General features: G+C 41.5%; 1 protein-coding gene across 1 annotated transcript; it reads left to right on the top strand.

Moving 5' to 3' along the window:
• The first annotated feature begins 3,941 nt into the window (after nt 1–3,941).
• On the top strand, nt 3,942–12,834 carry NUDT15 (nudix hydrolase 15). Its single transcript, XM_065896295.1, has 3 exons — nt 3,942–4,099; nt 8,811–9,007; nt 12,674–12,834. The coding sequence occupies exons 1-3, from the start codon at nt 3,942–3,944 to the stop codon at nt 12,832–12,834; spliced, it is 516 nt and encodes a 171-aa protein (XP_065752367.1).
• Nucleotides 12,835–14,651: the final 1,817 nt, after the last annotated feature.

The raw sequence follows: 14,651 nt of genomic DNA, 5'->3' as shown, positions 1-14,651 counted from the left end.
AGAGAGAGATCAAGCTCTCTGGTCTCTTCTTATCAAGTCACTAGTCCCATCATGAGGATCCCACCTTCATGATCTCATCTAAATCTAATTACCTCCTAAAGGCTCCATAATCAGATATATTGGGGGGTAGGCCTTCAACGTGTAAGTCTGTGGGAAGATACAATTCAGTCCATAGCAATGTCTCTCAGAGAGAGTAAATTTTAAATTTTGAGGAAGTCCAACTTAACAATTTTTCTTTTATGGATCATGCCTTTGGTGTCATATCTAAGAAGTTTATGCCTAACCCCAAATCACAAAGCTTTTCTCTTATATTTTCTTCTAGAAAATTTATACTTTCAGCTGCTTTTATGTAGGTCTACAATCCATTTTAATTGTTATACATGGTGCCAGGTATAGATCAAGGCTCTTTTTTTTTTTTTTTAACATTTGTATGTCACATTGTTCTAGTGCCATTTGTTAAAAAAAAAAGACTATCTTCTCTCTTGAATTTCCTTTGAAAATTTTTCAAAAATCAATTAACCAAAAATCCATAGGTCTATTTCTGGTTTCTCTCTTCTTTTCCATTGATTTATGTATCTATGCTTTTACCCGTACTATGCTCTCCTGATTAGTGTGGCTTTATCCTAAGTCTGAAATCAGGTGGTATGAATCCTCCAAAAATTTTTAATTGTTTTGATTTTTCTAGCCCTTTGTATTTCCATACAAATTTTAGAATCAGCCTGTCAGTTTCTACTGGAAAAAAAAAGCCTTCTGGCATTATGGTTAGGATTTCACTGAGTTTGTGCAAATCAATTTGAAGAAAATTGATAGCTTAACAATATGGAGTCTTCTGATTCATGATCAGTATTTCTCCCCATTTCTTTAAATCTTCTTTAATTTCCCTCAGTAAGGTTTAATAGTTTTCAGTGTACAGGTCTTGAACCTCTTCTGCTAAATTTACCTTTTAGTATTTTACTTAAAAAAATTTTTTTAACATTTATTGTTCATCGTGGTCCGAGCACAGGTTGGAAAAGAATTTCCAGACACAAGGCAGAATGTAAGGAAGATATAGTTTATTCAAAAGAGTTGCTGCAAGAACAGTGGGCTGAATTCCTGGTAGCCAGGGAAAGTTGACCATGAGCGTGGGTTTCTGGTCTGTTTTTATAGCCAGGGAACCTGTAAGTCATCTGCTGACCGGGCGGAGTATGTATACTTTCAGTGTGGGGAGCATGAGAAGAACAGGGCAAATATCTTTCCTTATATGGGATAGGAGAGGGACAGGGCGTGCTGCCTGGGAGGGCTCTGGAACATTGCAATGGTCACATTCTGACAGTAATGGGAGTCCTGGAACTCTTTGTTCTGGCAATATTGGCCCTTTGAGTTTATCTTGTTCTTTGTCCTTGGAGCACACCACATTGTTGTCTAGTACATGTTGTTTAGTAGCATGTCCATTTATTTTATTTACTTCTTGGCCACACCATACAGCATGTGGGATCTTAGTTCCCTGACCAGGGATCGAACTCGCACCCCCTGCATTGGAAGTGCAGAGTCTTAACCACTGGGCCACCATGAAGCCCCTTGTATTTTATATTTTCCATTTTTCATGGTAATTTTAGAATTTTCTGATTATTCATTGCTAGTGTATAGAAATATAATTGATTTTGTATATTGACCTTGAATCCTATGAACTTGCTAAACTCACTTATTCTGGTAGCTTTTTTTTGTGGATTCCTTAGGATTGTCTGTGAATAAGGTCAGCTACTTCTTTTCCAGTTTAACTATCCTTTAGTGATTTTTCTTGATTTTCTAGTTTTTTTTTTTTATAAATTTATTTATTCATTTATTTATTTTTGGCTGTGTTGGGTCTTCGTTTCTGTGCGAGGGCTTTCTCTAGTTGTGGCAAGCGGGGGCCACTCTTCATCGCGGTGCGCGGGCCTCTCACTGTCGCGGCCTCTCTTGCTGCGGAGCACAGGCTCCAGACGCGCAGAGCTCAGTATTTGTAGCTCACGGGCCCAGCTGCTCCGTGGCACGTGGGATCTTCCCAGACCAGGGCTTGAACCCGTGTCCCCTGCATTGGCAGGCAGACTCTCAACCACTGCGCCACCAGGGAAGCCCTTGATTTTCTAGTTTTAACTAGAACCTCCAGCAATACGATGACTAAAAGTGCTGAGAGTAGCTATCCTTGCTTCTCTCAAATCTTAGTCATTCACTGTTGTATTAGTTTGCTGGGGCCGCCATAACAGAGTACCACAGACTAGGTGGCCCAAACAACAGAAATGTATTTTCTCAAACTCTAGAGTCTAGAATTCTAAGATCAAGGTGTCAGTGGGGTTGGCTTTTTCTGAGGCCTCACTCATTGTCTTGCAGATGGCTGTCTTCTTCCTGTTTTCACATGGTCTTCTGTCTGTATCTGTGTCTGTGTCTTTATCTCCTGTTCTTTAAGGACACCAGTCATATTGGATTAGGATTAATCCTAATGACCTCATTTTAACTGAATTACCTCTTTAAAGATCCTGTCTACAAATACAGTTATATTCTGAGGTATTGAGGGTTTAGGATTTCAAAATGTGAATTTTGGGGGGACATGATTCAGCCCTAACCATCATTAAGTATGATGTTAGCTGTAGGTCTTTGTAGATACCTTACCTAAGGTTGTTAAAATTCCCTTTTATTTCTAGTTTGCTTTTTTTTTAATCTTGAATGAGTACTGAATTTTATCAAATTATTTTCTACATCTATTAAAATGATAAGATGTGTTTCCTTTCTCCCTCTTTTAGTATGGTGAATTACATAGATTGAGTTTTCAAATTTCAAGCCAGACTTGTATTTCTGGGAATAACCCCATTCAGTCGTGATGTATTATCCTTTTCATACATTGCCAATTTTTATTTGGGAAAATATCATGTAGTATTTTTGTGGTGCACACCACATTGAAGACTGTTGAGTTTCTGGGTGGAAGGAGAAATGCTATAAAAATGTTTAATCAGGGCTTCCCTGGTGGCGCAGTGGTTGAGAGTCCGCCTGCCGATTCAGGGGACACGGGTTCGTGCCCCGGTCCGGGAAGATCCCACATACCGCGGAGCAGCTGGGCCCGTGAGCCATGGCCACTGAGCCTGCGCGTCCGGAGCCTGTGCTCCGCAACGGGAGAGGCCCCAACAGTGAGAGGCCTGCGTACCAAAAAAAAAAAAAAAAAGTGAACGGAAGCATGACTAGAAAGTAAGGTTGTTCTTCTTATAGTTTTTGTACCATTTGCCTTTTAAAAATTATGTGCACATTATTTTAGAAGTAAAACTTAATTTACATTAATTTTTTTAAAAAGTCTCCAACCAGAAACCAGTCATTTGTTTTGTTTGTTTTCATTACAACTCTGATTCAGTTGGGACTTTTTTGTTGGTGCATGGCATGCAAACAACTGGAAGAGCGTCTATTTTTCCTCCTAAATAGGTAACTAATTCGTCCCAGCATAACTGACTAGTGCTTTTCTTCCCATGATTTGTTAATACTCAGTTATTCATACCAGGATATTTCTATACTATTTGTCCTTGCTCCAGTACCACACTGATTTGAGCTATAGTGGAAAGAGTTTACTGTGGTGAAGCTTATTTAAAAAAAAAAAAAAAAAAAAAAGATGTGCAAAGACACAGGTTTATAAAAGTAGGTGGCTGGTTAAGTGCATGGAGGAATCTGAGAGTAGATAAACAATGAATGTTGAAAGCGCAACAGTAAACAGCATTAGTTAAAGCCAAACTCTGGCCACATAGCCTCTCGGGAGGAAACAACCTTCACAAGTTTGGACCCGTAGATGCGGGAGACACCAAGCACAAAGGAAAAGCGGCGGAAGCCCGGGGGAATCCCACAGCGATTTACGGTCCCTCACCTGCTCAGGGAGAGTGGCGGCGGCCCCGGGGGCGGGGCAAAGCAAACGTCACTTCCGGCCGCGGCCAGCGAGGTCCTCTCGCGCTATGAAGGCCAGTGCGGAGGCGCGGGGGCGGCGCCCAGGAGTCGGGGTAGGAGTAGTGGTAACCAGCTGCAGGCATCCTCGCTGCGTCCTCCTGGGGAGGAGGAAAGGGTCATTTGGAGCCGGCAAATTCCAACTTCCCGGGGGCCACTTGGAGTTCGGGTAAGCAGCCGCTTGGCGGACGGGGAAAGCGGGCAGTGCACGGTAAGGACGACCTCGCTCCCTGCGTGCGTCCGTGCGTGCGCGCCGACGCTGCGTCGTTTCTCGCGAGTTTCTCTTTTCTCCTCTCGGGCCGGGAGGGGGCACTGCGCTAGGTATGGCTGAAGGAGAGATTTCCTCGTTCCTGTGTGAGCTGCGCCTGCGCCATCAGCTCCTCGCGAGACCTGACGCGGCTGGGAGTTGGCTGGTGAGTTGTGTTTTTCTTACTGCTCGCACTTGAGAGACCGGAAGTTGGTGCATATAGGCCGCGGTTAATGTAGTTCTGTCAGTTAAGGCTTTTGCACGGTTTGCTGGTGATTTAAACGCACATGGATATATTCCGTGTTTCCTGCTCCAGTAAGTTTAGTTGCGCTCTAACCAAGCGAATTGGCGACTGAAACTCTGGGCCTCAGTTTCTCTTTTTAAAATGGGGAAGTTAGATGATGTACTCCTTAAGGTCCCTCTCTGATTTGGCATATTGTGGTTTGATGATGTGTCAGACCGACAAAGAAAGTTCTACACAGGGGTGTAAAAAGGCTGAGATTGTGCTAGAAGGTGGATTCACCCAGACTCTTGGACTCTTTAATCAATAGAAATTGATAAGATGCCAGATGAGGAATTTAGGCGAAGCTTTATTGGGGCTCGTGCTATAGCAAGAGGGAGCGAGAACAAGACACAGGTGCCCTCGCTCGGCTCCCCTGGAGGGGACGTGGTGGTGGGCTGGTTCCTTAAATGGGGTGAGAATAGGGATGGATCTGCGGGCTGTGCAGGAGGCGCAGCTTAGGTGGCCCGCTTAACCCCTTGGCGTGTGTGAGAATCATGCGTGATACCCTGCTTTGCTCTCAGCAGCTCCGAAATGGCAGTTGGTTTGTGGCCTTTTTATAGCTTGTTTATAATTGCCCCAGCTGCGCATGCGTGCAGTTATTTTTTTGGCCTCTACCTTTGTCCAGGTGCAAGCGCTCTGGTAGATGATCTAGCTCAAAGTGAGAATAAAGCGTTCAAGACACAGAGCTTGTTTTACCTTTTGTATAGAAAGTTTCAAACATACATAAAAATAGAATAGTCAGTGAATCCTCATGTACCCATTGCTCAGTTTGTTCTTGTTTCGTCTTTACTGCTCCTCCCTCCCGGCAAACAGACACACACACCCCTTGTTTTCTAAACTATTTTAAAGGAAAGCAGGCATCTTATTACACCACCCCTAAGTAATTCAGTATCTATCTGTAATAGGCTTTTAAAAAGAAGTAACCACAATACCATTTTCAAACCTTAAAATATTTTATAGCATCTGTTACCCAGTCTGTACCGTTTTCTGCAGTTGTCTTGAAAATGTCTTTTTACTGTTTTGTACCAATTCAGATTAAAGGAAGGGCACATGTTGCATGTGATTGATACATTTTTTAAGTCTCTTAATCTAGCAGTACCCGCCCTCTCCTTTTTCCAATGCCATGTTGAATATGGGTCATTTGAATTTCTCACATTATGACTATATTCTTCTAATTCATGTATTTCTTATAAAGTGGTTGTTAGAAGTAGAGGCTTGATCCTAGTGCCTTTTAATCAGACTTAGATCTTTATAGAATATGGAATTCTAATCTTCTAGCACAGGGAATTGTTTAAATGGTCTTCAGAATTTTTAAAAGCATCAATAAGTTTCTCATTTTTAGATAAGTAAGATAATCTATCACTTAATAAATAATAAAATGCGTAGATTAAGAATCAAATTGCCCAGACAAGCACACCATGTTGTACTTTGTCAGTTTGGGGGGCGGGGGAGCATTAGCCAAAGTTAGATCACAAACTAAGCACTATTTAGGATGTGTAATTTCTAGAGTAGTGGTTCGAGATAGTTGTCCTAACAGTAACACAAGACAGTATCGGAGTCTTGACTCATACTGAATGATAATGGCCAAAATTAAACTTTAATGACCTTTTTACTAAGTGCTAGGTGTTATGCTAAGCTCTTCACATGTGTGCTTTCACTTATCTTTGTATAACTGGTAAACTGAGTGGGCTAAATCGATGGGAAACAAACAGGAAGGAAGTAGATTTATTTTCTCTTTTCATTGTCTTCAAATATGATTTGTCTTTCCCTTCTCTGCTTCTCCATGACGTTTTCTGCAAATTCAATTGTTTTGCTCTTGTTACCAACGTGGGTTCTTGAACTCTTTAATCAATAGAAATTGATAAGACGTCAGACAAAAGAATTCAGGCAGGACTTTATTGGGACTCATGCTACAGCATGAGAGGTAACAAGTAACAGGTGCCCTTGCTCGCTCTCTGAGGCAGGTGAGCTGGTCCCTTAAACGGGGTGAGTGAGGGTGGGAGTGGATAGGTGCTTTGGGCTGGAGGGGTGGCTTAGGTGCTCTCTCCACCCCCTTGGTGGTGCCGGGTGCCTGTGTCATGTGTGGTACCCTGGTTTTGCTCCTGGCACCTCAAAAGTGGCAGTTGGGTTTTGGCCTTTTTGTATCTTTGTTCACAGTTTGCCCCAACTGTACATGGGTGCAGTTAGTTTTCATCGTCCCTTAGAGTTTCTTTGTATTCTGTTGTTTAGGGAGAGGAGATGTTAGTCCAGATGCAAGCAGTGCAGTAAAGGGTCCCAGTCCCAGCCTGTCTCACTTTCACTTGATTATAAAAGTAAATCGTATTTTGGTTATTATGATCCTCTTCCAGGCATTTAGCTTTCCTTTGTAGTGGGGAAAGGAGGTGTGGGCCATTGTTTTGCTTTCTCTTCCTCCTCCTCTTCTCACTGTTTCTGGTTTCTTTTTCTGGTGTGTTGAGGAAGGAGGGGAGGGAGCAAAACTTTTACCTGAGTGGTGCTGCTGTGACCTATGTTATGTGCCCTCTGGGTGCAGTATTCACAGGCGTGCTCTCTTTCTTTCTTTTTTTAAAATTTATTTATTTTTGGCTGCGTTGGGTCTTTGTTGCTGCGCACGGGTTTTCTCTAGTTGCGGCGAGCGGGGCTACTCTTCGTTGTGGTGCGCGGGCTTCAGTAGTTGTGGCTCGCAGGCTCTAGAGCACAGGTTCAGTAGTTGTGGCTCACGGGCTTAGTTGCTCTGAGGCATGTGGGATCTTCCCAGACCAGGGATCCAACCCCTGTCCCCTGCATTGGCAGGCGGATTCTTAACCACTGCGCCACCAGGGAAGTCTGCGTGCTCTCTTTCTTAGGGTGTGTATATTGGTTGGTTGGAAGACCTATAAGGATTTCTACACCGCACAGTTCCCTGACATAGGTGACTGACCTTTTGTGACGCTGGCCACCAGCTCCTGCTGTTAGCACACCACGCTACATTTTCTTTGTGACGGACCCCCCAGCAGTCTCTTGTACCATCTGCTTGGCCCAAAGAAAACACACGTTGGGAAGGACGCTTTCACTGCTGCCCATTTTCTCTGCTCAGCCATCATGAGCTGCTTTAGCCACTCTCCTGCCTTCCAAATTCCTGAAGTGGGAATGAGCATCACCTTGTGTATCCACGTGCATCCCTAAACGCCATGGAACACATCTCAGATGAACGCAAGAGCGCTTTCCCTCCTACACCTCTGCTCTGATGCACTGGGGTAGACCTGTGAGGTTCCACAGCTCAGTCTTTAACTGGGGAGTAACATACCAGTACCTCCTTCTTGAGAGTCTCACCCAGTCTTCGTGACTAATTCTCTTGGAGGGCCTCTCACTTGGTTTCGAGGCAGAGCTGGCCCCTCATCAGGAGGAAGAGGAACGTTCCTTCAGTCTGAAAATGCACAACTCTCCTCCCTCCCAAAGATCTGTCTTCTTATGTAGACTGGGTAGTGACGGTAGTTTAGATAATTAGAGATACAAAAATATTCAAGGTAGAAAAGATAGAGAAACAGTATTCTTTTTTGCTGAATATCACACTAAAGTGCTTCATAAATATTTGGAAATTTAATCTAAAGTGCATATGAAATGACTTTTAGAAAAACTGAATCACACTAATGATTTCTTTTAATAATATTTGTTTTCATTCAATACTCATATTTTATCTGATTGTATAAAATTTCATTTGGAACAATTTCTAAAGGGAGATATTATATATTTTTAATCTTGTCTCATGTATGAAAACTGCAGTGAAATGTTTTAATTTATATACAGGTTTTTGTAACTTTTGGAATATCAGCGTTTTTGTCAATATCTAGTTATTATGGATCATACGTTGAAGGTGACCTAATCACATCAGTGTATTTTAATATTTCGTGAATGCCTGTTGCCTATTGCCCTCAATTTTGAGCCTTCAGAAAAGACAGTGTCCACTTCTTGGTACACCTAACACAACCCCATGAGAAAGGAGTATTATCTTCTTACTTGTCTAAGGTGGAAAATAATGGACTTTGAACTCAAACCCAGGTTTAGTTGACTCCAAAGCTGTGCTCTTAACTGATATATTAAACCACCTCCTGGTTGCATGCTGCTTCCAGGCACAGGAAGTAGTGCTGAATTGGCTAAATGTTCACTTTTTGTTCAATATGAAGTCCTTTTGGTCTTCAGATACTTGATATAGGATAAACAGAGTGTCAAAGGAGGGTTGTCGATTTATTGTTGTAAAGCGTGAGCCAATTACATCTCTTTTTGCTTTACACTAGGAATTTCTAGCCAGGAATTTCATGGCAAAAAAAAATGCGTAAATAGAATTGAATACGGTGGTGTGTTTCTGTTTTTCAGTGAAAGCTGGGAAGAATGTGCTCAAAGGGAAACCTGGGAAGAAGCAGCTCTTCACCTGAAAAATGTTCGCTTTGCCTCGGTTGTGAATTCTTTCGTTGAGGAAGAGAATTACCATTATGTCACTATTTTAATGAAAGGAGAGGTGGACGTAACTCATGATTCAGAACCAAAGAATGTAGAGCCTGAGAAAAATGAAAGTAAGAGAACTATAAATAATGCATTTTCTATGAGAACATATGGTCTGAAGGAAGATTACATTATGTTGCCATAGGAAGAGAATTAGATTAGAATATAATTATACTTCAGTTAGAATGTAAATATACTTAAATCCTGGATACATAAGGACAGAACAGGAAAGAGAACTGGGCCTAGAGCCAGACTACTTGTTTTGCATCCTGGTTCTTCTACTTAGAGGTTTGTAACCTTGGACAAGTTATTTAGGTCTCTGGGACTCTTTTCTCACTTGTGACAATAGTACCTACTTCAGATGCGTTGTTGTAAGGATAAAATGAGTTAATGCATACAACGGGCCTGGCCTAGTGAACACAGTAAGTACTCAGTAAATGTTAGTTTTATTGTTAGTGTTTAATTTTGTTTCACACTGTGATTTTTAAGCAAAACATTTAACGTGCCTTCCTCAGTTTTCTCACCTGTGCAAGAGAGGTAAAACTTTCTTTTATAGAGAATGCTTAACCTGACAAAACACTTAGCTGTTACCTTCTGCGTTGAATTGAGTGCTCTGAAAGCTTTAATGACAGTAACTGATATTCTGTTATTTACTGTGTACTAAGCATTGTTCTTAGGGCTTTGCATGTATCATCTCTCTTCAGATTTCGTAAAACTGCATGATAAAAGGAACTAAAGAGTAAAATATCAAACTTATTCAGTATATTATTTGCCATAAGAAACCTTATCCAAGTGGTCTCATGTAGGATCACTCCTCTAAACATTTAATTTCTCCTCTAATAGTGAAAATCTTTTCATTCACAAATACTTGCTGAGTACTGTGTGCCAGACATTGTTCTAAGCACTAAAGGAAAAGTGGTGTTTAAAACAAAGTCCCTGCCCTCCTGGACTTTACATTTTATCTGGGGGGGAAGGCAACAAATGAGCAGATATTTTATGATAGTAATGATAGGAGTAAGAATAAAAATAAAGCTATGTAAAGATAGTGATGCATGGGTGTTGTGTCAGGTGGGGTGGTCAGGGAGGGCTTCTGTGCAGAAGGAAGTGACATTACTAGAATGAATAAGTCATGTCTGAAGTGTTTTACAGACTGACTTGATTGAATGAACAGAAGGGCATGTTCTACCCGAAGGCCCGTTGAGTCATATAAGATTTTTTATAAAATAGGTAACTACTTGGAATCCTTTAAAATGAGCTAGCAAAGTCTGAACTGTTTTTACTCACAACACTTCTGATACCAAATGTGTGGACTTTTTTCCTCACACTAAATAATTCTCCAACTCTCCAGACATCAGTTGAGTGTCCTATAATTCAGTTCAATTCTTACACTGTCTACTTGGATCCGAAAAGTTAAAGAGCTCAGTCCCATGAGACTGCCCCCATTTCCAATGCCAATCTCACGTCCAGGCCTCCTGTACTTTTGACGGCCTGGCTATAAATCGAGGCTCCCACAACCCCCTCTTCGGTAATTTGCTAGAATGTCCCACAGAATTAAGGAAAACACTCTCCTTACATTACCAGTTTGTTTTAAAGGGTACAGCTCAGGAACAGACAAATGAAAGAGGTAGGGCCAGGTCTGGGGAAGGGGGCACGAGACTTTCATGCCCTCTCTGGATGTGCCACCCTCCCAGCACCTCGATGTGTTCAACTCGGAAGCTCTCTGAACCCAGCTGTGTAGAGTTTTTATGGAGGTTCCTATGTAATGGGATTATTATTACTGTGATTGGTTAAATCAATGTCCATTGGCTGTTAACTCAGTCTCCAGCCCCTCTCTCCACCCCTAAGATGGAGTGTGGGGTGAGAGGTGGGCTGAAAGTTCCAACCCTGTGATCACGCCTGGGTCTTCCTGGTCACCAGCCCCCATCCTGAAACTCTCCAGGGGTCTCCAGCCACCAGCCATCTCATTAGCATAAACTCAGCATTGGTTGAAAGGAGCTTATTATGGAAACAAAAGATGCTCCTCTGATCCCTGTCACTCAGGAAATTACAAAGATTTTAGGAACCCTGCCAGGAAACAGGGATAAAGACCAAATACCTATTTCTTATATCACGATGTCACACAAAGAAACACACAGAAAGTATGCAAAGGCCTTCAGCTGGCCTAGGGTACAACAGAAATTACTCATGCCTTAGGAAGTGGGAGGCAGGATTGTACCAGGTTCACTGGGGGAGCTGATAACCTGGCCAAGGTGCAGGCGCTCGGGGGTCTTCGTTTTTTATAATATAAGCATGCAGCCTCTGGCCCATGTTCATCAGGTCCTGGATCTGGACTGCCTGCTTCAGTTTCCTCCAGCCATCTGTTTATACTTAGAAGGATTATCCAGATGCTTTGTTCTCTAGGATAAACTTTACTTCAGCTCTCTTGCGACTCAGTTAACTGAGCATCTTGCAGCACATTGTGAGTGCCCCCCCCCCCCCGGGTTACTGTGTGGTCACAGGTGCTGATCATGATCAGCCCTTCCACAGCTTATTCCAGTTTCATGGATTCTTTGTCCCCTGCCTTGCCGGAGTGAAATTACATACCTGTATTTTATAGGCAAACAAATACTGAAGGGAAGAAACAGTACTGACACATAGATATATGCATGTAATCATAAACTAATTTAGAACATGGGGTTCTAATAATCATTATATTTCTGTATTATTATCATAATATTTAAACATTCACCTGTCACAGGCATCTGTGCTTTCATGTTATTTACATTTAAATCATCAAAACACCATCCCCTAGAATATTTTTCTAGGATTTCATGTACTTTACAATTAATAGACACTGTTAAATCTTTCACATTTCAGTGGATTTTTAAGAAGACAACTCCTTCCATTCTTGTCTTTCTATCTAAAATATACCACAGCACAGAGAATACTTTTTATTCTCTGTACAGCTTCCATTACTTTTTCAAGAAATGGAGGATAGCTTAGAAATTTTGCAATCTACCTTATTTTGTAGGTGAGGAAACTGGCTTATTTTAATGTAGTTTAACCTGTGGTATCAATGCAATATATAAAATTCTGTGAGTCTTGTTTAACCAGATATTTAAATAAAAATTGAATGGTATTAAATCTGGGTTTTACCACAATGTGGCCTTTGTAAACTTGGCTTCATATTCAAATAACAGCATGTTTTAACCGTATTTCCGCATGCGATTCTCTACTGAAACGTAATGAAAACGTTCCATTTTTAAAACAAATTGTGATGGGCAATGAAAAATGGATACTGTACAATAATGGGGAATGGAAGAGATCGTGGAGCAAGCGAAATGAACCCTTCTTAAGATCTTCATTCTAAACGCAAATTATGTTTGTATAGCCAAGCTAATGCATAGCATCACTATTGCACTTCATTAGTAGCAAATCATTTTTTTTTTTTATTTTGCGGTACGCGGGCCTCTCACTGTTGTGGCCTCTCCCGTTGCGGAGCACAGGCTCCGGACGCGCAGGCTCAGCGGCCATGGCTCACGGGCCCAGCCGCTCCGTGGCATGTGGGATCTTCTCTGGACCCGGGCACGAACCCGTGTCCCCTGCATCGGCAGGCGGACTCTCAACCACTGCGCCACCAGGGAAGCCCATCATTTTTAAATGTAATTAATTTTTCTTAGTATAGGTTAACTTGCCAAAATAAATATCCTTTGTTTCCTTTCATCTAAAGAAATTGCTTTGATACCTTTCTTTTCTAGGTTGGGAGTGGGTTCCTTGGGAAGAATTTCCTCCCCTAGACCAGCTTTTCTGGGCACTACGTTGTTTAAAGGAACAAGGCTACGATCCATTTAAAGAAGATTTGGATCATCTGATAGGATACAAAGGAAATCACCTAGAGGTGAACAAGGAGACTCCCTGATTTTTTTTTTTAATGGGTTAGCCAAAAAAAAAAGTTCATCCGGTTTTCCCGTAAGATGGCTCTAGTAGTCCTTAGTTGTGTTTAACTTCATTCGAAACAGTTTTGTTGGATTGTATTGTGACAGCTGTCATATCAGCGTGTATTTAAAAAAACACTTAACAAAATTGGTGAATTTTTGCGTAGCCATTTTAATATAGAAGATGGAAGAAAAAAAGCAACATTTTCGGCATATTATGCTTGATTATTTCAAGAAAGGTAAAAATGCAACTGAAACGCAAAAAAAGATTTGCGCAGTGTATGGAGAAGGTGCTGTGACTGAGCGAAAGTGTCAAAAGTGGTTTGCGAAGTTTCGTGCTGGAGATTTCTCGCTGGACGATGCTCCACGGTCAGGTAGACCAGTTGAAGTTGATAGCGATCAAATCGAGACGTTAATTGAGAGCAATCGACGTTATACCACTCGGGAGATAGCCGATATACTCAAAATATCCAAATCAAGCGTTGAAAATCATTTGCACCAGCTTGGTTATATGAATCGCTTTGACGTTTGGGTTCCACATAAGTTAAGCGAGAAAAACCTTCTTGACCGTATTTCCGCATGCGATTCTCTACTGAAACGTAATGAAAACGTTCCATTTTTAAAACAAATTGTGATGGGCAATGAAAAATGGATACTGTACAATAATGGGGAACGGAAGAGATCGTGGAGCAAGCGAAATGAACCGCCACCAACCACACCAAAGGCCGGTCTTCATCCAAAGAAAGTGATGTTGTGTATATGGTGGGATTGGAAGGGAGTCCTCTATTATGAGCTCCTTCCGGAAAACCAAACGATTAATTCCAACAAGTACTGCTCCCAGTTAGATCAACTGAAAGCAGCACTCGACGAAAAGCGTCCAGAATTAGTCAACGGAAAACGCATAATCTTCCATCAGGATACCACAAGACCGCATGTTTCTTTGATGACCAGGCAAAAACTGTCACAGCTTGGCTGGGAAGTTCTGATTCCTCCACCTTATTCACCAGACATTGCACCTTCGGATTTCCATTTATTTCGGTCTTTACAAAATTCTCTTAATGGGAGAAATTTCAATTCCCTGGAAGACTGTAAAAGGCACCTGGAACAGTTCTTTGCTCAAAAAGATAAAAAGTTTTGGGAAGATGGAATTATGAAGTTGCCTGAAAAATGGCAGAAGGTAGTGGAACAAAAGGGTGAATACGTCGTTCAATGAAGTTCTTGGTGAAAATGAAAAATGTGTCTTTTATTTTTACCCAAAAAACCAAAGGAACTTTTTGGCCAACCCATACATAAAAGGCAAAATAAGGTCCTGTAAAAGAATGAAAAATATCTACATTTCAGAACAACTCCATTTTAGCTGAAGAGTCCCACATGATTGCCAGTTTTTTATTTGGAGTCTCTTAATATACCCAATACCCTTTCAGCCTGTACCGTGAAAAATTCTCAGGGATTGTGTCATGAATTATATTTCAGACTCAGAAAACGTGATAAATGGTGATGTTGTGGTAATTCTGCTTTCCGTATTACTCTGTGGTTTGACTGTGCTGTTTGTCATCACCAGTGTGTGTGGAGGAGAGTGCAGAATTTGTCTTAGTGTTTCAGTTCTAATAGAGAACCTAATTCAGGTGCTAACACAGTATGCCCGTTGCAGAATTTATCACATTTGTTGATTTTCCTCTTTTGTTTTATTTAAATCAAAAAAATTTTTGGTAATACATTGTGACAGTCCCTGCAACTGGAGCAAACACGACAGGTCTTTAGGGTGTATTTCCCAGATTTCCGATTGAGAACCTAAAGCAAG

The sequence above is a fragment of the Phocoena phocoena genome, chromosome 18 (assembly GCF_963924675.1).
Source record: "Phocoena phocoena chromosome 18, mPhoPho1.1, whole genome shotgun sequence".
NCBI classification, from domain to species: domain Eukaryota; kingdom Metazoa; phylum Chordata; class Mammalia; order Artiodactyla; family Phocoenidae; genus Phocoena; species Phocoena phocoena.
Note: the sequence above shows the minus strand (reverse complement) of the source record. Positions and strands in the feature narration are given on the sequence as shown.